Source organism: Erithacus rubecula (genome assembly GCF_903797595.1).
Source record: "Erithacus rubecula genome assembly, chromosome: 33".
NCBI classification, from domain to species: domain Eukaryota; kingdom Metazoa; phylum Chordata; class Aves; order Passeriformes; family Muscicapidae; genus Erithacus; species Erithacus rubecula.
This window is the reverse complement of record NC_136683.1, coordinates 1,366,167-1,390,431: the sequence shown is the minus strand read 5'-3', so window position 1 is coordinate 1,390,431 and position 24,265 is coordinate 1,366,167. Positions and strand designations below refer to the sequence as shown.

General features: G+C 52.6%; 1 protein-coding gene across 4 annotated transcripts in view; it reads right to left on the bottom strand.

The window, feature by feature from the left end:
- Positions 1-7,186: 7,186 nt before the first annotated feature.
- MEF2D (myocyte enhancer factor 2D) overlaps positions 7,187-24,265 on the bottom strand; it is a 29,967-nt gene continuing 12,888 nt past the window's right edge. For 2 of the 4 annotated variants that reach the window (XM_079329408.1, XM_079329410.1), the window contains exons 4-9: positions 21,767-21,977; positions 18,936-18,992; positions 15,885-16,075; positions 12,138-12,267; positions 8,734-8,974; positions 7,187-7,506 (exon numbers count right to left, since the gene is read on the bottom strand). In XM_079329408.1, coding sequence (XP_079185534.1) covers positions 7,188-7,506; positions 8,734-8,974; positions 12,138-12,267; positions 15,885-16,075; positions 18,936-18,992; positions 21,767-21,977 — 1,149 coding nt within the window. In that variant the 3' untranslated portion in view covers position 7,187. The remainder of the gene's footprint in view (positions 7,507-8,733; positions 8,975-12,137; positions 12,268-15,884; positions 16,076-18,935; positions 18,993-21,766; positions 21,978-24,265) is intronic. The other 2 variants (XM_079329409.1, XM_079329411.1) reach the window with 1 other exon arrangement.

Here is a 24,265-nt window from a genome sequence, read left to right as displayed (position 1 = left end):
TCCACACACGGAGGAGCTGACAGGGGGCATTTCGCATTTTATTTGTTTAATTTTAGTGCATTTAAAGGATCTATTCTAATTTTTTTTTTTTTTGCGGACACCCCAGAGTTTAACACCTACCTGCTTAACTGAGCTACGGGGAGCAAAGGGGAGGGGGGAGAAGGACACGACCCCAAATCACGATGGTTTCAATCTCCTCAACACCTGATCTGCCTGAAAATATTTGCAAAGGGGCTGCTCAGCCCTGGAGGACACAGCAGAGATGTTCTCTGGCTTTTTTTGGTGGGTTCACACCCAGAGAGGGAGGATCTGATCCAATCTCTACATCTCAGTGGCAGCAGAAGAAAATCTGGCTGAGAAAACCCACCTGAAGTAAAAAAAACATGCTGTGGGGGAAAAATCCTCAATCTCTGCTGCCAAAAAAACCAAAAAAAACCCAAAAAAACCATCGCAGCCTTTCAGAGAGCTCTGGCACAGCCTGAGCCACACCACCCTCTTCTGGTTTAAACAAGAGAAGACAGAGAGAGAACTGAGATTTCTCTCTTGGGAGAAAAGGTGAGTTGAACAAACCTGCCTGGAGCCAGAGAATCCCTGCACACCTGGGCTGGCACCTGCCCAAAACTCACTCTGGGTGCTGGGACCTCTCCAGAGCCACTGGGACACGCTGGGGGAACAGCCCTGGCATAAAAAAAAACCACCTTTGCCAAGTGGCTGCTTCTGTCCAAAAATCTGGGATGTGGAAATTTGGGGAGCAGGGAGGGTCTGGGGAGGGGGTGCACAGGAAGAGCCAAAAGGGTTAAACAAGAAATCACTGTACAACTCGGCCATGTCCAAAGTCAGTATTATTACAATATACTCTGACAAAAATATAATCTCATTTCATATCAATACAACAAAAAAAAAAAAACCCAAAAAAAAAAAAAAAAACAAGCCCCAAAACCAGTTTTTCTGTACTGTTACCATTTGCTAACAGATTGAAACTTGCTATTTACAGTTACAGTAGCCAGGTAAAATACTACAGGTGAGAGATCAGAGAGAGGAGGGGCAGAGGGACAGAAGGGAGACAAAATTGCCAGGGGAAAAGGGGAAAAAAAAACCAAAAATAAAGGGGGAAAGGCCCTCTTGCATCCCTAGTGTGGCTTCCTGCACTGGACAAGGGTGATGGATGGAGGTAGTGAAAATATAATACTTGATTTATGGGTCTGGTTGGGTTTTTTTTTTTTTTTTTTTTTTTTTTTTTTTTTTTTGTGGAAAAGAAAGAGGAAAAAAATAAAAAGTGAAGTGAGAGGGGAAAGTGGAATAAAAGGATGAGCACGGGAAAGGGAAAGCAGAGCAAACCTTCAGGTGAAGCTGTTAGAGACTCTCCCACAGACAAATTTTCACCATTTTGGGTGGTGGAGATGCAACAGTCCACGGCCATTCCCCCAGAAGTGGTGACAAAAGTGATGGGGGAAATCCCAAAATTATGAGGGAACACCCCAAAGTGATGGGGGAGATCCTAAAGTGATGGGGGGACACCCCAAAGTGATGGGGAACACCCCAAAGTGATGGGGAACACCCCAAAGTGATGGGGAACATCCTAAAGTGATGGGGAACACCCCAAAGTGATGGGGGAAATCCCAAAACTATGGGGGAACACCCCAAAGTGATGGGGAACACCCCAAAGTGATGGGGAACACCCCAAACTCATGGGGAACATCCCAAAGTGATGGGGGACACCCCAAAGTGATGGGGGACATCCTAAAGTGATGGGGGGACACCCCAAAGTGATGGGGGAAATCCCAAAATTATGGGGGAACACTCCAAAGTGATGGGGGAACACCCCAAAGTGATGGGGAACACCCCAAACTCATGGGGAACATCCCAAAGTGATGGGGGAACACCCCAAAGTGATGGGGGAACACCCCAAAGTGACGGGGGAAATCCCAAAATTATGGGGGAACACCCCAACCAAACAACAGAAGGGGAGGAAAAGCTGAAAATTTTCAAGGAAAATATGGATTCTTTTTTTTTTTTTTTTTTACATTTGCTTTTTCCCTGGGTTTGCTGCATTTATTCTGGAGAGGAAGAGGGGAGTGAGAAAAAGGAGAAGGAAAAAGGGAACATGTTTCCTCTTCACCCTGCTCTCCCCCAGATCTGGATTGAACAATCCCATTGCCCCCCAACCCCCCAACCCTGGCAGTGACCTCAAAACACACAACAAGCCCAAGGGACCCTGAGAGATTCCCAGAGCACAAGCCCAGCACCAAACCCTCCTTCAGACATCCAGCACAGCCAGGCCAGACCCCAAAAACGCTGAGCAGGGTCACCCTGTCCCCCCCTGCTCACCCCCATCACTGTGCCCTGCTCATTCATTTGGGTTTGATCCATTATTTAGGGTCTTGCTCCATCCCAAAATTTCCTCCTGGGGTGTGCACCTACATCACCTGAGCCACACCCTGTGTTCTTCCTCCTTGCCAAACTCCTCCTCTCTGCACCAAAAATTTGACACCCTGGGGGGGTGAATCCCAAATTCTGTCCCCCTTCCCAGTATCAGCTCACCCTGGAGCAACATCCCAAAAAAACAGGTTAGACATGCCCTGGGAAAGACCAGCCTTCCCAAATTGGGGGTCACAGCCCCCCCAAAAAATCTGCCAGCCCCAAAAATCTGCCAGCCCCAGAAAATGTACCAGTCCCAAAAAATCTGCCAGCCCCAAAAAATGTACCAGCCCCAAAAAATCTGCCAGCCCCAAAAATCTGCCAGCCCCAAAAAATGTACCAGCCCCAAAAAATCTGCCAGCCCCAAAAATCTGCCAGCCCCAAAAAATGTACCAGCCCCAAAAAATCTGCCAGCCCCAAAAATCTGCCAGCCCCAAAAAATGTACCAGCCCCAAAAAATCTGCCAGCCCCAAAAATCTGCCAGCCTCAAAAAATCTGCCAGCCCCACCCAAAAAATCTGCCAGCCCCAAAAATCTGCCAGTCCCAAAAAATCTGCCAGCCCCAAAAAATCTGCCAGCCCCACCCAAAAAATCTGCCAGCCCCACCCAAAAAATCTGCCACTCCCCCCAAAAATCTGCCAGCCCCACCCAAAAAATCTGCCACTCCCCAAAAAATCTGCCACTCCCCAAAAAATCTGCCAGCCCCACCCAAAAAATCTGCCAGCCCCACCCAAAAAATCTGCCACTCCCCAAAAAATCTGCCACTCCCCAAAAAATCTGCCAGCCCCACCCAAAAAATCTGCCACTCCCCAAAAAAATCTGCCAGCCCCACCCAAAAAATCTGCCACTCCCCAAAAAATCTGCCACTCCCCAAAAAATCTGCCAGCCCCACCCAAAAAATCTGCCAGCCCCACCCAAAAAATCTGCCACTCCCCAAAAAAATCTGCCAGCCCCACCCAAAAAATATTCCAGCCCCAAAAATCTGCCAGCCTCACCCAAAAATCTGCCAGCCTCACCCAAAACATATTCCAGCCCAAAAAATCTGCAAGCCCCAAAAAAACTACCAGCCCCACCCAAAAATCTGCCAGCCCCACCAAAAAAATCTGCCAGCCCTACCCAAAAAAATCTGCCAGTCCCACCCAACAAAATTTACCAGCCCCACCCAAAAAATCTGCCAGCCCCACCCAAAAAATCTGCCAGCCCCAAAAAATCTACGAGCCCCACCCAAAAAAATCTGCAATCCCCAAAAATCTGCCATCCCCCCAAAAATCTGCCAGCCCCACCCAAAAATCTGCCAGCCCCACCCAAAAAATCTGCCAGCCCCACCCAAAAATCTGCCAGCCCCACATAAAATCTGCCAGTCCCCAAAAAAATCTGCCAGCCCCACCCAAAAAATCTGCCACTCCCCAAAAAATCTGCCAGTCCCACATAAAATCTGCCAGCCCCAAAAAATCTGCCAGCCCAAAAAATCTGCCAGCCCCAAAAACTCTGCCAGCCCCACCCAAAAATCTGCCAGTCCCAAAAAATCTGCCAGTCCCAAAAAATTTTCCAGCCCCACCCAAAAAATTTGCCAGTCCCACCCAAAAATCTGCCAGCCCCACCCAAAAATCTGCCAGCTCCACCCAAAAAAATCTGCCACTCCCCAAAAAAATCTGCCAGCCCCACCCAAAAAATATTCCAGCCCAAAAAATCTGCAAGCCCCAAAAAAACTGCCAGCCCCACCCAAAAATCTGCCAGCCCCTCCCCCCCTGCCTTACCTGTGCTGGGGCTGGAGGATCCACAGAGAGTTTAGAAGGTAAAGATCAGAAACAGACTTTGGTAAGTAACCACACGTTTAGAAAGGAATATTATCAGTTTGGAAACATCTCAGTGCATACTTCTTATATGAAAATATACACAAATGTATTTCATTCTCAAAAAAAAAAAAAAAAAGGAACAATTAAAAACAAAAGCAAACTAGCCCAAACACAATATATTAGCTGTTTTTTTGTTGTTTTTTTTTTTTTGTTGGTTTTTTTTTCCTTTTTTTTTCTTCTTGTTGTTGTCATCCTTTAAAATCTTTAACGCTACACTTTGTTCAGGTTACACTTTTTTTGTCTTTTTTTGGTTTTTTTTGTAAATGTTTTTGTTGTTTTTTTTTTCTTCATGCATTTTACACCTTTATAGCCTTTGAGAATAAATAAGCTCCATTTTTGCTTCCACATCTCTAAAAACTGCAGCATTTTTAACTATTGTCATTTAAATCGTGCAATTTTTTTTTGTTTTTTTGCAACACCCCTTTTTAAAAAATGGAAAATATATATATATATATTTTTAAAACTAAACCCTATACAACGCAAAAATTCCAAAATTAAAAAAAAAAAAAAATTAAAATTATACACAATTGTAACTGTCAACAGTACAGATGAGCACAAGAAATAAAATTAGATCAGAAACATATTTATAGAAGCACAAAAGGAGGGTGTTGGTTTCTTAAGATTGTCATTCTTCTTCTTGTTTTTTTTTTTTTGAAAATTAAGGAGTTACTACAGTCTGAGGGGGGAAATAAAGGATAATAACCTGGACAAAAAAAAATAAAATAAAATAAAAATAATAAAATAACCCCAAACCCCCAACAAAGAGCCTTTCAAGGGTTGAGCCCCCTCCCCACGAGCTGAACCTGCCCGTGGCACCAGCCCAGAAATTCCTGGAGTCCTGAGCAGCCCCAGCTCTGCTCCAGCACAACCCAAAGCCTGTTTGGCTTTTCCAGGCACAAATGTCAAACTTGGGAGTCAGGGCATGAAGTTAATGAGTAAAAATGTTTTTGTTTTTTTTTGGTTTTTCCCCTCTTTTCTCGGTTGCTCTGCTGTTGAGTGTGTGGGGATCTCCTTGTTGCCTCCTCTGCTGCTCCCAGCAGGGCACACCCAGTTCGTTGGGTCCAGTTTGTTTTGTTATTTTGTTTTTTTTGTGAACAACAAAAAAAGAAACAAAATACAAAAAAAAAAAAGGAGAGCGATGAGACGTCGTTATCCCGCCCGATTTTCCAAAGCAAGGCCGTGCAAAGAGCTCGGGGTGGGGCTGAGGAGGAGGAGGAGGAGGATGGTCCAGAGCAGCTCTCCTGCTTCCCCAAGGACTGGCAGAGATGGAGGGAGGGAGGGAGATGCTCTTCATCCCCCAGGTGAGAGCCCAGGGGGGAAATTCAACTGCACAAAACCTGCCAGGGGTCAAGAGCATGGGGATAGCAAAAGGAGGGGGGGTCCAAATTTAACACTGAGCCATCAGTTTGGGGCAGGAATTTGGTTTTTTTCAAGGTGTGGAGAGGGTTTGGTGATCCACCACCCTGAGCCCTCCACACATAAACAGCTAAAAATTTCCTCTCCTCCAACCACTCTCTTCCAAATAATCATCAGATTTTTTTTTTTTGTCTTATTTTATGATAAATGTGTGGTTGGGAAAAATTTATCAAACCAAAATCAATTTGCTTCTGGTTTGCCTTCATCCTGGGATGGTTTTTATGCCATCCACCTCACTCCAGTGCTGACACCTGGCAGAGGTGGCATCCAGGCAGGTTTTGTGCCAGTTTGGGACTGGGGTGTCCCTGGATAGGAGGGGGACAGGGGACCAGCATCCCTGAGAGCACCTGTAGGGACAAAACCCATCCCTGATGGCTGTGCCAGCCAGGAAAGGTCCCTTCTCCTCCAAACCCTCCAACCATGAGCAGGTGATGCATTTTGGGGCCAGGGTGCTGACACCCACCCCTGGGAAACAAGAAATTCCTCATTTTTTCCCTTTTCCTTCTGCTAAGTCACTGCTCAAGGCTCAAGCAGATTTTCTGCACAGCTCTGTCCCCTTTTTGAGGCCTGGAAACCTTCAGGCAGAATCTCATTAGGATCATTATTTCTGTTGCATCTTTCAGTAAAATATCATTTTTTTTCCTGATTTAAAGCTTTGGCCAATGGAAGGGCATTTTTAAAAAATGCTTTTATGGATGTTGTTTGCTAAAATGCACAATTTGCTCCCAAAAGCAGCACCACACACCAGGTGAGGTGAGGTGTTTCCAGGAAAATGGGAACTCCAATGGTCACAAACAGTGGAGTTGCCTGCTCTGCTAGGAAGGATGCTCTACCTGCATCCATCTGTCATGCAAACAGAATTAAAGCCTTAAAAATCTGCCTCTTACCCCCCCTGCTGCATCTTTCCAGGATGCAGGAGCCTCAAGCACGTGGATGCTGTTCCACATCCAAGCTCAGCCTCACTTCCCAGCTGTTTGTTTTTTTGTTTTTTAAAGAAAACCTGTGCCTACCAAACCCCCTGTGTCTCAGCAGCCCCTCCCTGCACAGGAATGGCCAGGAAGGTGCATTTTGGGGGTGTCCCCCTCCCCCAGAGCCCACCCAGGTGCTGTTGCCTTGGGGCAGGGAGTGCCCAGCCCGCCCGCGGGGGAGCATCACCAGGATTTGGTGCTTTTTTGGTGAGCACGGGGTGGGGATGAGAGGGGAGGGGGACACACATCCCAGTGCAGCCCCCCACCCCTTTTTCCCCGAGCTGTATGTACTACAGGAGGAGGTGGGGACACATCCCAGTGCAGCCCCCCCACCCCCTTTTTTTTTTCCCCGAGCTGTATGTACTGCATGCATCACCTGCTGCTGCTATAAACGCCTACAAAAAAAAAAAAAAAAAAAAATAATCCTAAAGCTATTTCTCAGGCAGTTTAACATAAACCCCCCCCTCACCCTCCCACCACCATCCTCAGCCTCCCCCCTCCCCTCTCTGCCAGGGGGGGATGGGCAGCGATTATGTCACCCAGGTATCCAACCGCATGCGTTTCACAGAGGGACTCTCCCCTTCGGGCTCGCCGCTGGCTCGCAGCAAACCCAGGGAGGAGCCAAAATCTGGGCGGGAGGGATCGTCCCGCTCGCTGCTGCCCTCGTAGGAGCTGGTGGTGCTGCTGAGGCTGTCGACGGGCGAGCGGCCGGTGGGAGGGTGGGGGAAGGTGCTGAGAGGGGTGCCGGTGTTCCTCTCCCGGTTGGGGGACACGGGCTCCGACTTGATGCTGATGTTGGGGTTGGTGTTGACAGTCAAAGTGGTGGTGTGGGATAAGTGACTCCCTTGTCTGGGGGATCCAGGAGGGTGGGGGGGGGGTGAGGGGGGGGGAGATAATGGGAAATCTGTCATTATTATCTTTTTGGTGGGGTTTTTTTTCATGCTACTATGGATTAATAATTAGAATTAGAGCTGTGATTTTAGAATTGGTAACTGTGCAGTTCCCAGGATGTATCAACACAGAGCTGGGATTAGATCCTGTGGGAAGCATCCCTCCTCCCCCAGCACCCCCTGACCCAGCCCCAACCCCAGCCACTGTCCCCCAGCAGTGACACAAATGCAAGCAGAGGGACAGGCTGTGACCCCCACCCTGTCCCACAGGTGTCCCTGCAGCTCTGCCCAGCATCCAGCACAGATTCCCAAAACTGGGAAATCTCCTCAACCTCTGCTACAACACAAAAATTTTGTTCAGGCTTTCCACATATCCTGTGGCAGCTACTGAGGGAGCTGCAGCCTGTCCTGCCTGGAAAACAAGCACCAGAGGCAGTGAGGGGACACTCAACTCCTACACAAAAACCTGGTCCATCCATCCACCCCTCCATTCATTCCTCTATCCATCTATCCCTTCACCTGTTCTTCCAGTTCTCTATTCATCCCCCCTTCATCTCTCCATCCATCTGGCACTTCATGATGAAAATGTGTCTTTGACTCAGTGGCTGGGGCAGTCATTGATCCCCCCTCTTCAATTCCTGCCTCTCATTGTCCCAAAAATCTCAATGTGATCAAGGGCAAGGGGCTTAAATCTTTATGTTGACTGTGTAATTCTGTGTGTGGATGCTTTATTCCAGACTAAAAGCAGATCCACTTCAAAAATCCTGCTCTAAGATGCAACTGCTTGTATTTTCTGCCCTGGAGAAAAGCAATCTTTTTGCAATATTAAAACCCATCTTTTTTAATACCAGCAGGGCACAATTCCAGGCACCTTATCCTGCAATACTGGATCTGGCTGGTTCTCAGCTCCCTCCAGGTCAATCCCACTGTGCACAGGCAGCAGGACAAAGCTCTCAGAGCATCCCCAAGTACCCTGATCTCATCCTGGGACACTCTGGTCACCCCTACACTCCCCAAACTCCACAAGCCAGCTGTGCATGGTCACACAGCTGGAACAGGAACACAGCATGGACCCACCAGGGTTTGATTTTGGGTGGTCTGGAGAAAGCAGGGAGTGCTCAGAGCTGGGGCTCTGCAGCTTTGGCACCCCCAGAGGAATTCCCCACTTGCCTCTGGTGTCACTTACATTAAGTTTCCTAGTGACACTGGGACCAGGTGCTGCTGCTGTGGCTGCTGCTGTGGCTGTGGCTGTTGCTGCTGCTGTGGCTGCTGTTGTTGCTGCTGCTGCTGTTGTTGTTGTTGCTGCTGCTGCTGTTGCTGCTGCTGCTGCTGCTGCTGCTGCCAGGCAGAGATGTTGCCAATGGACAGCCCTCCAGGTGAGCTGAAGGCTGGCAGTGAGGACAGCTCAGCACTTGTCAACTGATAATCTAGGAGGGAAAAAACCCTGCAGTGATTGCAGTGTCACACCTGCACTGATAATCTGGGAGCAGAGCCCTGCAGTGATTGCAGTGTCACACCTGCACTGATAATCTAGGAGGGAAAAAACCCTGCAGTGATTGCAGTGTCACACCTGCACTGATAATCTGGGATGGAAGAGCCCTGCAGTGATTGCAGTGTCACACCTGCACTGATAATCTGGGATGGAAGAGCCCTGCAGTGATTGCAGTGTCACACCTGCACTGATAATCTGGGAGCAGAGCCCTGCAGTGATTGCAGTGTCACACCTGCACTGATAATCTGGGATGGAAGAGCCCTGCAGTGATTGCAGTGTCACACCTGCACTGATAATCTGGGATGGAAGAGCCCTGCAGTGATTGCAGTGTCACACCTGCACTGATAATCTGGGATGGAAAGAGCCCTGCAGTGATTGCAGTGTCACACCTGCACTGATAATCTGGGAGGGAAAAAACCCTGCAGTGATTGCAGTGTCACACCTGCACTGATAATCTGGGATGGAAAGAGCCCTGCAGTGATTGCAGTGTCACACCTGCACTGATAATCTGGGATGGAAGAGCCCTGCAGTGATTGCAGTGTCACACCTGCACTGATAATCTGGGAGGAGAAGAGCCCTGCAGTGATTGCAGTGTCACACCTGCACTGATAATCTGGGATGGAAGAGCCCTGCAGTGATTGCAGTGTCACACCTGCACTGATAATCTGGGAGGAGAAGAGCCCTGCAGTGATTGCAGTGTCACACCTGCACTGATAATCTGGGAGGAGAAGAGCCCTGCAGTGATTGCAGTGTCACACCTGCACTGATAATCTGGGATGGAAAAGCCCTGCAGTGATTGCAGTGTCACACCTGCACTGATAATCTGGGAGCAGAGCCCTGCAGTGATTGCAGTGTCACACCTGCACTGATAATCTGGGAGCAGAGCCCTGCAGTGATTGCAGTGTCACACCTGCCCCACAGTGCCTTGAGCACTGATAATCTGGGGCATCCTCCCCACCTGTACCTGGGGTATTCCCACCTGTACCTGGGGTGTACCTGGGGCATTCCCACCTGTACCTGGGGCATTCCCACCTGTACCTGGGGCATCCTCCCCACCTGTACCTGGGGTATTCCCACCTGTACCTGGGGTGTACCTGGAATAGCCTCACCTGTACCTGGGGCATTCCCACATGTACCTGGGGCATTCCCACCTGTACCTGGGGCATTCCCACCTGCACCTGGGGCATTCCCACCTGTACCTAGGGCATTCCCACCTGCACCTGTGGTGTACCTGGGACAGCCTCACCTGTACCTGGGGCACTCCCACCTGTACCTGTGTGTACCCAGGCCAGCCCCACCCGTGCAGTGTCCCGAGGGGCAGCAGGGGGCGCTCCCTGCCCGCCATGGGGACACGGAGCTGTCACCGTGCCCCTCCCCCACGGGCACCCCACACCTCGGGACCCCCTCCCCCACAGCAGGACTGTTCCCACCCCTGCTTCCCTCCCCTCTCCACTTGCAGGGCAATGATTTCCCCATGCAGAACCTCAGGAGCATCCAAAATCCCAGTGGGACACCTCACACCAGGAGGGAATTTCACAAAGGGTGGAGAAATGCCAGAGAGGAAAGTGCTGCTCCTTCAGGAGCTTGGTCAGCCATGTCACCCATCAAACCCTCTTCTCACCTTCTCCCTCTAATTTTAGGTGGTTCCAGCTGTCCCCACCCCACAGCACACACAGACCTGGCTGCTGCCCCACCCAATGTCCTGGCAGAGAGTTCCTGCTCCACAGCATCCTCCACCCACCCCTGCACTGGCTCTGCTGGTTTGGGAGCTCCTGCCACTCTCTGGGGACAGGGGCTGCCCCTGCAGCCCCCACCAGGGCTTGAGCTGGAGCTGCCCTGGGTCACAGAGCTGGGAATGGTCAGGTTGGACTGAATCTGGCAGCAGTGACAGCACAGGGAAGGGCACATAACTCTGAGGGCAGCTCAGCACAACTGCAGCAGCCTGAAATCCACCCAATTACAGAATTATTCAGGCTGGAAAGGTTGTCCAAGACCACTGAGTCCAATTGTTCCACCCATGTCCTCAGGTGGGAGAGCCACATGTCTGTTAAACCCCTCCAGGCATGGTGACACCATGCACCCTGCACAGTCTGTTCAAAGCCTGAACACCTTTTCCACACAGAAATTTTCCCTAAACCTCCCCTGGCACAACCTGGGGCTGTTTCCTCTTGTCCTGCCCTTTGTTACCTGGGAGCAGAGCCTGACCCCCACCTGCTGTCCCCTCCTGTCAGGGAGTTGTGGACAGTGAGGTCCCCAAACCTCCTTTTCTCCAGGCTGAATCCCCTCAGCTCCTTGTGCTCCAGACCCTTCACAAATCATGACAATTCCTATCCAATTAACAGAGCAGCTCTGGCAGAACTGAGATGTTTCATGTGATCCCCATGCTCACCCCCACAGCAAACACCTCAACATTTAGGCAGGACACGGTCAACTGGGAGAAAAAAAATAACTGCAGAGAGCTGAAATTCAGGCCCCCTCAATTAAAACCTATTTTGGGGACCCTGGCTGTGCCCAGCCTGGCTGGTAAACCACATGGTCACACACAATCAGCACTTTGGGGCTACACCTACTAATTAGGAGAGGGTGTTTCCAACATGCCAGTCCTGGGTTCTTCCAGACAAGCAGCTTTTTACATTTTTTGCAAACTTTTCTCTAAGCCAGAACAAGTTCCACAGCAAGTCCTCAAAGTCTTGGTGGAGGTCTGACAGGTGGCAGATGAACAACCCTCTGCTTGGGCAGTGCACTGTCACTGCTGCCTCAGGCTGATTCCAATCCCAAATCAGATGTGCCTGTGAGCAGGCTGGTTTGCATTCTTCCCCAGCTTTTTTTTTTTGGGGGGAACCTGTGCCTGTTGTCATGATTACAACACCCCCTGAACTGTAATTAACATCCACTTGCAATGGGCTGCATCAGCCCTCACAGCCCTTCTGCCTATGGCAATGAGCTCTCACCACTCACATCTCATGAGCTTCCCCTTGATTTTAATCCTGTGCAAGGCTTGGACTCAGCCAGGTCTTGCAGCAGTGAGTTCCACATGCATCAGTGCAGCACATTTCCCCTCTCAGGCACCCCAGAGCTCTGCCCTGGCCAGGTCTTACCTGTGTTGTATGCTGTGGGCATGGCTGAGAAGGGCAGCCCTTGTGTCAGCAAGCTTGGAGTGGCCACAGAAACAACTGGTGTGGTCAGAGAGTGAGTTGCTTGAGAGACACCCAACCTCTGGGTGTTCTGCTGTGGGAGCAAACAGGGAGGGAATTAAAACCCACATGGTTTGACTTGGTTGTTTCCATGGGTTGTGACAGACCCCCTGGGCATGCACTGGGACAAAACACTGACCCTCTGGATATTCCACACTGTGAAAAAAAAAAAAAAAACAAAAAAGCAAAGTACAAAGCACAGCAGCTACTGACACTTTGGACCTTGCAACACTCATCTGCAGGTCATGGCCTTGAGTGTCCTTCAGCCACCAGCACCAGCCATGTCTCTGTGTGAGCAGCATGCCTCAGATAACTCCTCACTGCTTCCCAGAGGTTCAGGAGCTTCCAAGGAGTGACAAATGGACCAAAGAAAACCAAAAGGCAGCACAGAGCTGTCATCTGCTGGCCAAGAACAAGTCCTGGAGGGAAGCTGAGCATTGGCCTCAGGATTTTAAAGGGTCTGACATCCCTAAACTCAAAGACCAGTGCTCAAACCTGCCAGCTTGGTGCCCTCACAAGGATTTGGTGACTCAGGTATTAACAGGTCCACTGTGGAAAAATTCTGCCCTTGGACCAGAGCACACCAACCTCCCCCCATGGTTTTCCAGGGAGCTACGTGGGAGGATCTATAGGTCAGATTCAGCCCTGTTTACAAGGCAGATAATCTGGGCTGTCTGTGCTGATCTGATTTAAATCAGACTCAAGAGGCTTGACTCTAATCCCAAGCACCCCAGCACACGTCACCCTGTCAAGACTGGGGCAGTGCCCAGCTTAAGCCAGGCCTGGCACGAGGCTGGCTGGACACAGTGAGTGTGTTCTGTGGGACTGGGGGCTCCCAGAGCCTTGCAGGGCTGGGCACAGACCCTAAAATGCTCCCCCATGGTCAGGGAGACTCTCCTGGGATGAGGCTGGAGGTTAAACCCTGCCCTGGTCACCTGCAGAGAGGGTGAGAGCAGCTGGATGTGCTTTGCTCAGCCTGCACCCACACACTGCCCAGCCCACAGGTGCCTCCTGAAGGAGATTAACAGAGCTCTAATTGCTAAAGGAGCAGCTTTTCCTGGCACACATCCAGCTGGCTGTGCCCACTGCTGTGGGTTAAGGACATGGGGACAAGAAATGGCTTCACAAAGAGGGAGGACACAGCCCTGTCCCTGTTCTGCTTGCACAAGACCCTGAGCCAGCCCAGTGGGATGCACAGCCCCAACCCTTCTGCCCCTCTCTCCAGGGCTCTGCAGCTTTTTTTGGGAGAGAAAAGGCACAGGGATGAGTGTGACCATGGCACAGGGCAGGGTGTGCCAACCCCAGGAAGCTCCTGGACACCACAAGGCAAGTGTGGGGATGTCAGCCCCATTTTCACCATTTTCACCACAATCCATGCAAGCTGCCCCCCACACCCTGTGCCCACTGACAATGCACCATGCAGCATGCTCCCAGGGAATGGACCTGCTGCCCCTGGCATGTCAGGAGTGTGCAGGGAAATGGGGGGGGACCCCTCTCTGAACCCTCAAAGGGAGGAGAGCACACTCAGAGCTGCAGGAGCAGTGCCAAGGGTGCCAGGGCTGGGGGCTGTGGGCAGCAGGGATGCAATAGAGGGGCTGCTGACTCATCTGGCAGCTGCCTGGAAGGAGGTGGGAGCTGCCATTTGGAGAGAGGATCTGGTGTGTAGGTTGAGCAATATGGAGGGAGCAAATCTGAGGAGAAGGGTAGCAGAGCAGGAGGGACCTGCAGGGATGACACTCTGCAGTTCCCCCTCCTGCTCCAGCAGTGCCAAGGGTCCCTGTCCCACCCTGCCCACATTTCATCACCCTCCACCCCCCTGCTGCCACCTCAGCTGGGGGGAGGATGTTTTTTACATCAGGCAAAAACCCACCAGGGTCATTCAGACCAACAATTAAAACTGCAGGTGCCACCCCAGTGGATTTTTACCTAATGTTGCTTCAGTGTGTAATCCCTGGGCAGTGGGATCAGCACTGAGCAGATGGGGAGTGACTGATCTCCCTCCACACATGGGGAAACTGAGGCACAGAGATGCTGGCCACTAAGCAAGAAGGGTTTGGGGGCATGAAGAGCAGCAGAATTCATTCTGTCAAAGCTCTGGCCCATCCTTGGCCTGGCCAAGAGTGTCTCAGTGCAGGCTGCCAGAGGGATTGGCTTTCTCCTGTGTTTTTGGAGAGCTTTTCCCTGGCTGTGTGAGCTGCATCCTGCAGCAGCTCCTGCCCTTCCCTTGCTGTGCTGACCTGTCTCCCATCTGCCCTGCACCAGAATAGCAACAGAGCAGAGTCAATCCTTGCCACAAACAAGGTGGCATTCACTTTGCTGGCAGGGAGAGGGAAAAAAAAAAGCTGTAAAAATAACACAGAAAACTGCCCCATGCACAAGGGAGGTTCAGGGAGTGCACTAGCCAGCCAGTGGATTTACACAGGCTTTAAATAATATCTTTAATATGGGAAGAGCTTGATTTACTCCCTGTCTCTCATGTGCTGGCAGTGGGCCAGGTCTTCCTGTGCTGGAGCTGTGGTGGCTCCAGTCAAGCACCATGGGCAGGTCCCACTGTCCCCAAAGGGACCTGCCTGACCTCCCCAGGGGGACCAACACAGCAATTTTGGGCTTGATGGAGAAGAAGGCTCTTTGCAGCTCCTTCTATTCCACAGGGAACCTGTGTTTGCCTGGGGATGTATTTTTTGCAGCAGGACTGGATGTAACACTGGTACCCACATCCCTCCACACTCCCAACACAGGGAGCCACTGTCCACCCCCTCTGTGTGCCAAGCCAGGGCAGGGCTGAGGGGACAAGCAGCCCATGTCCCACCACAGCACCATGCAGGGAACTCACCAGAGCCAAGTGATCCTCAGTCTGCCCGTGGGAGAACAGGGAGAGAACCAAGAGGCACCATTAACTCCAGCACCCCAAGCCCACCATGAGTGCACCACACACACAAGGGGCACACACAGAGCCTGCAGAGCTGCCTGGCACAGCCTCTGCATCATCCCCTCCCAGCCCAGCTGCATCCCTGCAGCACTCACAGGGGGATGCATTAACCCCTGCAGCACTCACAGGGTGATGCATCAGCCCCTGCACCCTGTGTGCTGCAGGACACCCTCCCTGCATCCCTGCAGCACTCACAGGGGGATGCATTAACCCCTGCAGCACTCACAGGGTGGTACATCACCCCCTGCAGCACTCACAGGGGGATGCATTAACCCCTGCAGCACTCACCAGGTGATGCCCCAGCCCCTGCAGCACTCACAGGGTGGTGCATCACCCCCTGCAGCATTCACAGGGTGATACATCACCCCCTGCAGCACTCACAGGGTGGTGCATCACCCCCTGCAGCACTCACAGGGTGGTACATCACCCCCTGCAGCACTCACCAGGTGGTACATCACCCACTGCAGCACTCACAGGGTGGTACATCACCCCCTGCAGCACTTACCAGGTGGTGCATCACCCCCTGCAGCACTCACAGGGTGGTGCATCACCCCCTGCAGCACTCACCAGGTGGTGCATCACCCCCTGCAGCACTCACAGGGTGGTGCATCACCCCCTGCAGCACTCACCAGGTGGTACATCACCCCCTGGAGCACTCACAGGGTGGTGCCTCACCCCCTGCAGCACTCACCAGGTGGTACATCACCCCCTGCAGCACTCACCAGGTGGTGCATCAGCCCCTTGCTGCTCTGGGAGGTGATCACTCTCAGGTCTGGCTTGCGGCTGCCGGTGCCCAGCTGGGAGCTGTGGGAGGGTGGTGGTGGAGACTTGGCAGGGATGATCTTGCCCAGGCTGCTGCCATTGGACACAGGAAGGAGCCCTGGAGAGGCTCTGGCACTCACATAGCCATTCCCTGCAGAGAAAGGGGTGACACAGAGCAAGGAGGTGAAGGCAGGGTGACAGCTGGAGGCACAGAGTGGTGGTGATGAGCACACGGTCATGGAGAGTGGCTCCATCCCCCCAGGCTCCCCAAACCCCCCTGCCCAACAGGCTCATCCTGCAGGATGTGCAGCAGAACCCACAGGGCTCAGGGCAGCTCCTTAACCTGCAGCCATTCCCCCTCATTCCTGCAGTACCACCCAGCAAATCTCAGAGCATGATCTGCAGCCAGGCTCTTTCCCTGCTCTGGCCCAGCACTGCAGCCCTACCAAGATGGGTAATTACTGCCACTTTCACTTTTAAGGTCTCTTTATGGTACTGGGGCTGTGGCAGAGCTCCCACTGCCCCTTTGAAGATCTGAGGTTCCCTCCTTCTCCTCCTCCTGCTGCCCCACTTAAAGATTTCATGTGCAAGGAGAGGGGGACAAAAAAAAAAAAAAAAAAAAAAAAAAAAGAAAGGAAAGGAAGAAAAAAAAAAAAAAAAAAAGGAAAAGATTTGATGAACATCAGGAAAGGAATAAATTGGATCAGATTACTGTTCTGATGAGGGTTGGGGTTTTTTTTTTCATGAATAGGCCCCAAAGATAGAAAGGCATGCAGCAATCACCAGGATTCAGCCCTCACATTCACTGCACGTTAGACCAGGAAAAATAGGTCGCTGATTGCATTATTAATCACAGCCAGCACTGTGCTGCATCTGCATTTCAGCAACTGCTGCAGCCAGAGGGGCCCAGCCCAGCCCTGGGCTGCACATCAGGATGGGCTGAGGCAGGCACAGGCTCCCTGCACTGTGGGGCTGATCCCACAGTGGCACTGGGGATGGGAGGTGACACCCAGGGACACCCAGGCTGGTGATTGTGGCACTCATGGCCCTGCTGGAGGGAGAGGAGCAGCTTTTCCTGTCCCCACTGAGGTATCCTGAGTCCCAAATCACCCTGAGCTGCTGGAATTCTGCTCACAAGGCCATTGGTTTTTGGATTTATTAACAGTGAAGGTGCAGAAATTCCTCAGGTGACCTTGGCTACCTGCAGTGCTGGTGGCCAGGGAAAAGCCAAAAACAATTACAAACCCTTTGATATTCTCCTTCCCAAGGCACCACTGGCATGGATGCACACAGGGCTCTCATGGTGACTCCCTGTTACCTGGGCTGTGGATTGGGGTGGCTTCCTGTGCTGGAGAGGAGCTAATTTGGGTTCCACTCACCCCCAAAGATGGGTGGCCTTGGGCTGTCACCGCTCCTGTCACTGCCATGTCCACCCCCTGAGTCAGAGAGAGAAGGGCAGCACTCCCACAGGACTTCCCAACCAAAAAAACAAAAGATATTCCAAAAGCAGATCACTCTGGCCTGCCTTTGCACCAGCCTGGTCAGGGCTCAGGCTGCTCCTGAGGGTGGCACAAGCCCTGGAGCAGGGACACAGTGACACTGCTGCAGGATCTGGCCAGAGGCAGCTGATGACTCAGAGGCAGCAGGTGATCACTCAGAGCTGCAGAGACTGCAAGGGAGGAGGAGGAGGAGGAGGAGGAGGAGGAGGAGGAGGAGGAGGAGATGCACCAGGTATTTGAAAACTGCAATCCCAGTGCCAGATCCAGAGGCAAAGTGCAGCCACCAGGGGAGCCCCAGGGAGGGCAGAGGGCTGTGGGGACAGCAGGGCTGTGGGGACAGCAGGGCTCTGGGGCAGGCTGTCCCTGCTCCTCACACCCATTTCCTCAGTGGCAGCAGGAATGCAGGGAATGCTTTGGTGACGTCAATGCTGACATTCAGGGGCCCTGCCAAGCTCTGCACCAGCCATGGCTGCTCCTGACAGCTGCCATGGGGGCTGCTCAGGGGGCTGGGGCCTCACACAGTCCCCATGATGGCCCCTCTACCCTCAAGGATCAGCAAAGCTCAGCACTGGGTGTGCTGTGAGACCCCCAGGCAGACCCTGCACACCAACCACCCAGGCAGGTTTTGCTCTGGGAAGAAATCCCTCTGCCACTGGCACAGGGAAATGGCTTTTCAGGGCAGTGGCCAGAGTGCAGGGGATGAAAACCACCTGAAAAGCAGCAGGACCTGGCTCCAGGGTGGTTTTAACTGGGGAAATGTGGAATCCCACACTCCTCCTCTGTGCTGGTGGCTGGACACCCCCTGCAAGAAGGCCCAGGAGGGGTGAGGAGTCAGGCTCCTGCCTCTGCCCTGGCATGGATGGCATCCACCCTGCCAAGCCTGGGAGCACTGCCAAGCCCAGTGCCAACAGCAGCAGCTGTTTCCCAGCAAGAGCTGGGGCTGTTGCTGGTTTTTGGGCTGTGCCTGCACCAGCAGCAGCCCAACATCCCCAGCCTGCAGACAGCAGAGGCAGATGTGGGGATGGAGATATTGTTAGTGCATTTTACAGCTGAGGAGCTGAGCCATGAGGCCTGAGCCTCATTAGCACTGAGGCTCTCACAGTGGAAAAGGCCCTTAATGAGCTTTTTTTTTTTTTTTTTTTCCTTGCATTAAAGTTCCTTTATAAGGCCCAAGCAGGAGGAGAAACTGGGTGTTAATTGATCACCCGAGGATGGTGGAGAACTGGCTGCAACAGCAGGAGCTGAACCAAATCCTGATCTTCAGGGGTCACCTCCCTAATCTGCAGAGAGATCCTGAGTAGATGGAGACTCCTTGGTCACTGGGGTCTCCACTGAAACCAGCTGGAGCTCCTCATGCCAACCCCTCCCACTGCCAAGAGCAGCAAAATCTTCCCCAGCACCTCCCTCTGGACCAGCAGGGCTCAACAGCAAAACAAAATCCTATAGGACACGTGGGGAAACTGAGAGCAGGAATGGAGCTGGGGGTGCAGGGCTGGAAGGCTCCTTACTCACCCACAGGGCTTGGGCAGGCTCCATTTGTGTTGTTCAGGTCTCCCCCAAGCATGGCCCCTGCAAAGCAAGAGGAGAGATGGGATCACCATGGATGCAGAAACAGGGTGAGCATCTCTGTTTTTGGGGGGCAGGAAGGGAGGGAGAACAGTGGAGAAAGGCAGAGAGGGGGGAAAAAAAAGCAGGACTGCATTCCTGGGGAGAAAGTCCCAAGCAGCATTCCTGGTGATCAGGTTGGGAAATGTTATCCAGGCAGATCCGTTTCCTTTGGGAAGGAGCCAGGTGCACAGGAGCCTGTTCCAAAGGAGGCAGCTTGGAAAACACTGCAGCTATTTTATTCCAAACCCCCCCTTTGGGGGGACACTGGGCTGGTGCTGCTGGAGGGGAGAGAGAGCCCCAGCAACATGATGGGAAACACAATCCCCCCTGTGAATGGAAACTGCCAGGATGCCACAGCAATCCCGACTCTGATCCCAACACTTGCAGCAAACTAAACCCAAAAAAAAACCCCAAAAAAAAGCCAGAAGGTTTTGCCTTGCCTGGAAGAAGACTTGATCTCTTTTTCCCTGCCTTCTTATGAAGTTATTTCTACCTATTCCCCAGCTGGGGCAGCCTGACCACGCCGTGGTGTCAGAGCTGAGACCGCAGTCAAGCTGGAGCCCTGGGCTGGCAAACGAGGGGCTCCCCCTGCCAAACCCCCCCCTGAGCACTGCCCAGCCCAGAGGGGGAAAGCTGAGACACAAACCTTCACCCAGCTCTCCAATTTGGAGTTTGCAACCAGCTCCTTAAGCTGGAGGAGGGTGGGAGCAGGATTGGGTCCTAAAAATTGTATGGGCTGACAAAGAGTGGAGTGACCCACTCAGGGGATGGGGATGCAAAGTGCCCCCAAAGTCCTAGAGAAGGGATTCCAACAGGATTTTGTGGCTGTGGGACCCCACCTGCAGCTCAGGCACTGGTGCTAAGGGTTCATCCCTTGGGTGAGTGATGCCAACCCTGCCCCCAGCCCTTACACCAACAGCACCAGGCTCTGTCAAGGCACCCACCCAACACTTGCTGTGCATTTGCTTTGGAAACACAACCAGCTCTGGTGCAATGCTAAAAAAATTTTTAGAGGGGAGGGGAAAAAAAGGAGTTTTTCTAACATGCAAAGCCCTGGCTCCTATAAACAGGATTTCTTCCGTGTCCCAGGCAGTGAGTGAATGAGACACAGATGGCTGGACTTGGAACACCTCTGAGCTCACAACCACAAAATGATCCCCCCTAAATGAGCAGGGAGTGAGCTGGAAACAGGAGCCCCCAGAGGGGTCTGCTTTACCAGGAAGCCTCTTCTGTTCTCAGCTGAGGGGCCTAGGAGAGGGCAGGAGATGCCTGTGCCTGAGGAGGGCTCTGCTGGAGTGAGACACTGCTCCCTGGCACCAGCCCTGGGGCAGAATGGCTCCTGTCCTGCAGCTCTGGGGCCTCATCCTGACACCTGAGTGCTCCAGGGAGACTCTGCAGTGAGAGCAGTGAGCAGACACAGCTATGCTGCATCCCAGCCAGGCCATTCCCTCTGCCCCACCACACAAGCTGCTTCTGGAGGCACCTCCCAGCCCTTCTGTCCAAATCCAGCTCCCCAGAGCTCTCAAAGCCCCAGGGGCTGAGCTGAGGGCTCAGACATGCTGGTCACTGCCAGCAGCTCTGCCATGTGACTTTCACAGTCCATCTGTGACATCCAAAATAGCAGGAAGGGGCTTTCTGCACACTGTTATTATTGATGAGGAGAGCTGGGCTGTGGTCACACGTTGTCCCTGTCCCCACCCTGCCACTGCAGGGTGACAACTCCTCTCCCCCACCCTCTCCTCTGCCACCCATGGCCGGTCCCTGCTGGAAATGACTGCTCCTCCCATCTGTCAGCACAACCACATGAGTAATCACCCACAGCCAACTGCAAGCAGCATGGCCTGACTCTGAAAAGCCCTTTTTTAGGCAGCCAGAGCCATGTCACAGGAGTGCCACCAAGGAGCAGGATGCCAGCAGCCACCCCCGAGCCTGGGGTGACTCATCCTGCACTGCCCAACCCAAAACTGATCCCTGCAGGAATCCTGCTCTCCAAGAAAGCTCAGGTGGGCAGCCTGGCCTCAGTCTGGGGCCAAGGCACAAAGAGAAAGCAGCAATGTCTGCCAGGAGCACACATGGAGGGGCAATAAGCCTTTTCAGGATGCTGCTGTCACCCACAGGTGCTGGAATGTGGATCCTGCAAACCCAGCCAGGAAGGAGGGATGAGGAGCTGTGCTGGGAAGGATGAATCAGGAAAAAACAAAAGATTTTGAGGATATGGAAACCATAAGTGAGATTGAAATGAAAGCAGTTTTTGACTGAGTGGCTGGAGAGCAGCAATGTGGATGCCTGAAGATCTTTTCCCTTTGTTCAGATAATGCCAAAAGCCAGCAGAGACCCTCTCCAGGCATGACAGGAAGGGTCAGAGATAAAGTTTAGAGATAAGAAAGTTGTAAAACATGGTAATGTAGCAATTCCCATAGGTTGCATGTAAATGCTAGAGAATTTGTACCTTGTATTAGGTTGGTTAGTGGAAATTAGAATATTCAACATAGAAGAAGATTTATTGTGTTGTAAATGGGAAAATCACTCTCTTACTTTGCTCTTTTATTTTCTCTTACCTCTTAGAACTCTTTCTACCCCCCCACTCTCTTTCTGCCCTGCTCCAAGCTGCAGGGGCCCTTTTTACCCACACCCTTTGCAATAACCCACAAATCTCCATTCCTGCCTTCCAGAAATCTCTCACCTGTCACCACCATCCATCTCCTGCAGAGCTGAGGGTGCAAAGGGAGGCTCACCTGCACTTGCTGGCCTCTGTGGCAGCCCTGGGGACACTGTGTTCCTCTGCAAAGCTGGCTGCTGGGGTGACAGGAGCCTGGGGTCTGTGAGAGAGGAGGTGACCAGGGATTGAGTCACCAGAGAGCTGCCAGGGTTGCTGAACTGCAGAGTGTTCTGGTTGGTCACCGGCACCGTCACGGGCATGGCGAAGTTGGGAGCTGGCACTGTGGACTGAACAGAGAGCAGGGGGTAAAGGGGAGCCAGAGCTGAGCTCCTGCACTGCTGAGGAGGGACAGGCAGCTCTCCTCAAACCTCCACTGCTGGCCTGCAGTGCTGTGCTTGAACCCACTCTGGTACCCCACCAGGGAGAGCAATGGGCTCTTGCACACATCAGAGCTCTGCAAACAACTGTTCTGGTCTCATTTTCAGGTTGTATTTATTTACCCCCTGTGTTTTCAGGGTAAGCATGAAGGAGAGGCTGGGAGCAGCCCAGAGCATGAAGGTGGACACCAGCCTGGTGGTCTGCCCTCACCAGCACCAGCCAAGCTTCACCCCAGGCTTGATTCTCTGACCTGGATCCCCGTTCTGGGCTGGCACTGCTGCTGCTGAGAACTCTGGGATCCATCCTGTCTCCTCTGGGAGCTGCTGGGAAGGAGGAGCTGATCCCAGAGATGCAGGAGCACTGCCAAAGCCCTATCCATGGCTGCAGGCTGAGGACCAGCTTCACCTACCAGCATCCTGCTGTGATTATCCCAGCCATTTCTGTCACTGATTTGCTCTTCGTTAACAGGAGCTGGCACCTGCTTAGAGGCTTTAGCACAGGCTTTGCTAAAGTCCCACTTTAATTTGCTTCAGGATGGAGAGGGAGAGTAGCCCAGCACTGAATGGGACCATCACAGGGCCAGAGGTGGAGCCCCACAGGCTGCACCAGTGAGGAAGAGGGAGCTGAGGTCTCCTCGCTGCCTTGCCTTGCCTTCTCCTCCAGAAATCTGTTCCTGGATAGGTCCTGCTCCTTAGGTGACAGAGGGGGATGGGAGGAAGGAGCAGGACAGTGCTCACCCAGGCCTTGCTGCCAGAAACTCTCCCCCACCTGCCTCCCAAGGGCATCCTGTCCTTCAGAGATATCCTGTGGCTGCAGCCAAGCCACGGGGACAGCGGCGCCGAGCCTGCACTGTGGCCCTGCTGCTGGGGGCTGCCTGCTCAGGGACAGGCTCAGCAATTCCTGCAGCACCAGGGAGAGCTGGAGCACACAGCCCTACCTCTGCTGAGCCTGGGAGCTCATCCTGCATGGCAGCAGAGCTGGAGGAGGAGGAGGAGGAGGAGGAGGAAGGGCGTTGCATGAACACCGGAGCAGCGTTGTGTAATAAATCACTGCCAACGCTCCATGTGTGTGCAATGTTCCCAGGGAAGGGAGAGAAAGAGCTGAAGCTCCTCCACACCACAGCATGAACAGCACTGTGATGGAGCCACGAGCTGGATACACCAGCCCCAGAGCTGAGCTTAACCCAGCTCTGCACCTGCAGACCAGCACCAACAGCGGTCTGCACACCGAGAAAAGATGCACACATCAACCAAAACCCACCAATCTCTGCTCTGGTTAGAAGTGAGGGCAAACACCAGAGGCCAAAGCCCCTCTTGTTAGCAGCAGCTGTCATGAGGCTGGCCCACTGGGTTAGTTCTGCTCACACATAAAACCAACCCAGCAGTTAAAATGGAAAAGCTCCTTCAACAGCACACGCTCCACCTGCACTGCTCCCTGCTGCCAGGGAGGTTTAGTGGGGGAGCCAGATGCTATGCCCTGATGAGAAGCCACCCAGCACTTGAATGCCACCTGCTGAAAAGGATTTTTGGGGTTGTCCCTTCAGATGATGAACAGCCCCTGCTCCATGAGGGTGTTCTGCACTAAGGACAAAGCTCAGGTGGTTTTTGAGCTTATTTTCCACCAGTGCTGGAGGGATGCATGTCCTCTGGTAGGGTGGGAACCTGCCACCCCCCTAGTGAAACCAGGGAGGCTGAGGTAGATCCATGTACTGACAGAGCTAATCCTGCCCTGAACCCCCCTCATTGTCACAGCAGAGCTGCCAGAGATTATCACCACCTGCATCCCACTTTCCTCCACCTCCTCAGCCCCTCCTAGGTCTCAGGGCAGCCTCCTCACCCCTTCCATCCTGAGATCTAGGGGATGGAAATGTAGATTTTTGGGATCCACTGAGTCAGCAGAACACAACCTGAAGATTTCACAAGGCCCAGCTCTCTAGAAAAGCCAGAATTTTAACTTGTGGGGGCTTGCAAAGCACAGAAGGGCAGGTCATTTTGGGTGGGGCTGTGTGTGTGTGTGATTTTTTTGCTGTGCTGCATCCACCCCTGGAAAAGGAGCCTCCCCCCTGCTCCTGCAGCATTAATTATGGCTGCAGAGACTCAGGGCTAATCCCCCAAGAGCTGCTGCCTGCATCAATAGTCTCTGCTCCCTTGAACTAACAACTAATTTGAAACGTGTCCCCCCCCCTTCCTCCTCTTGT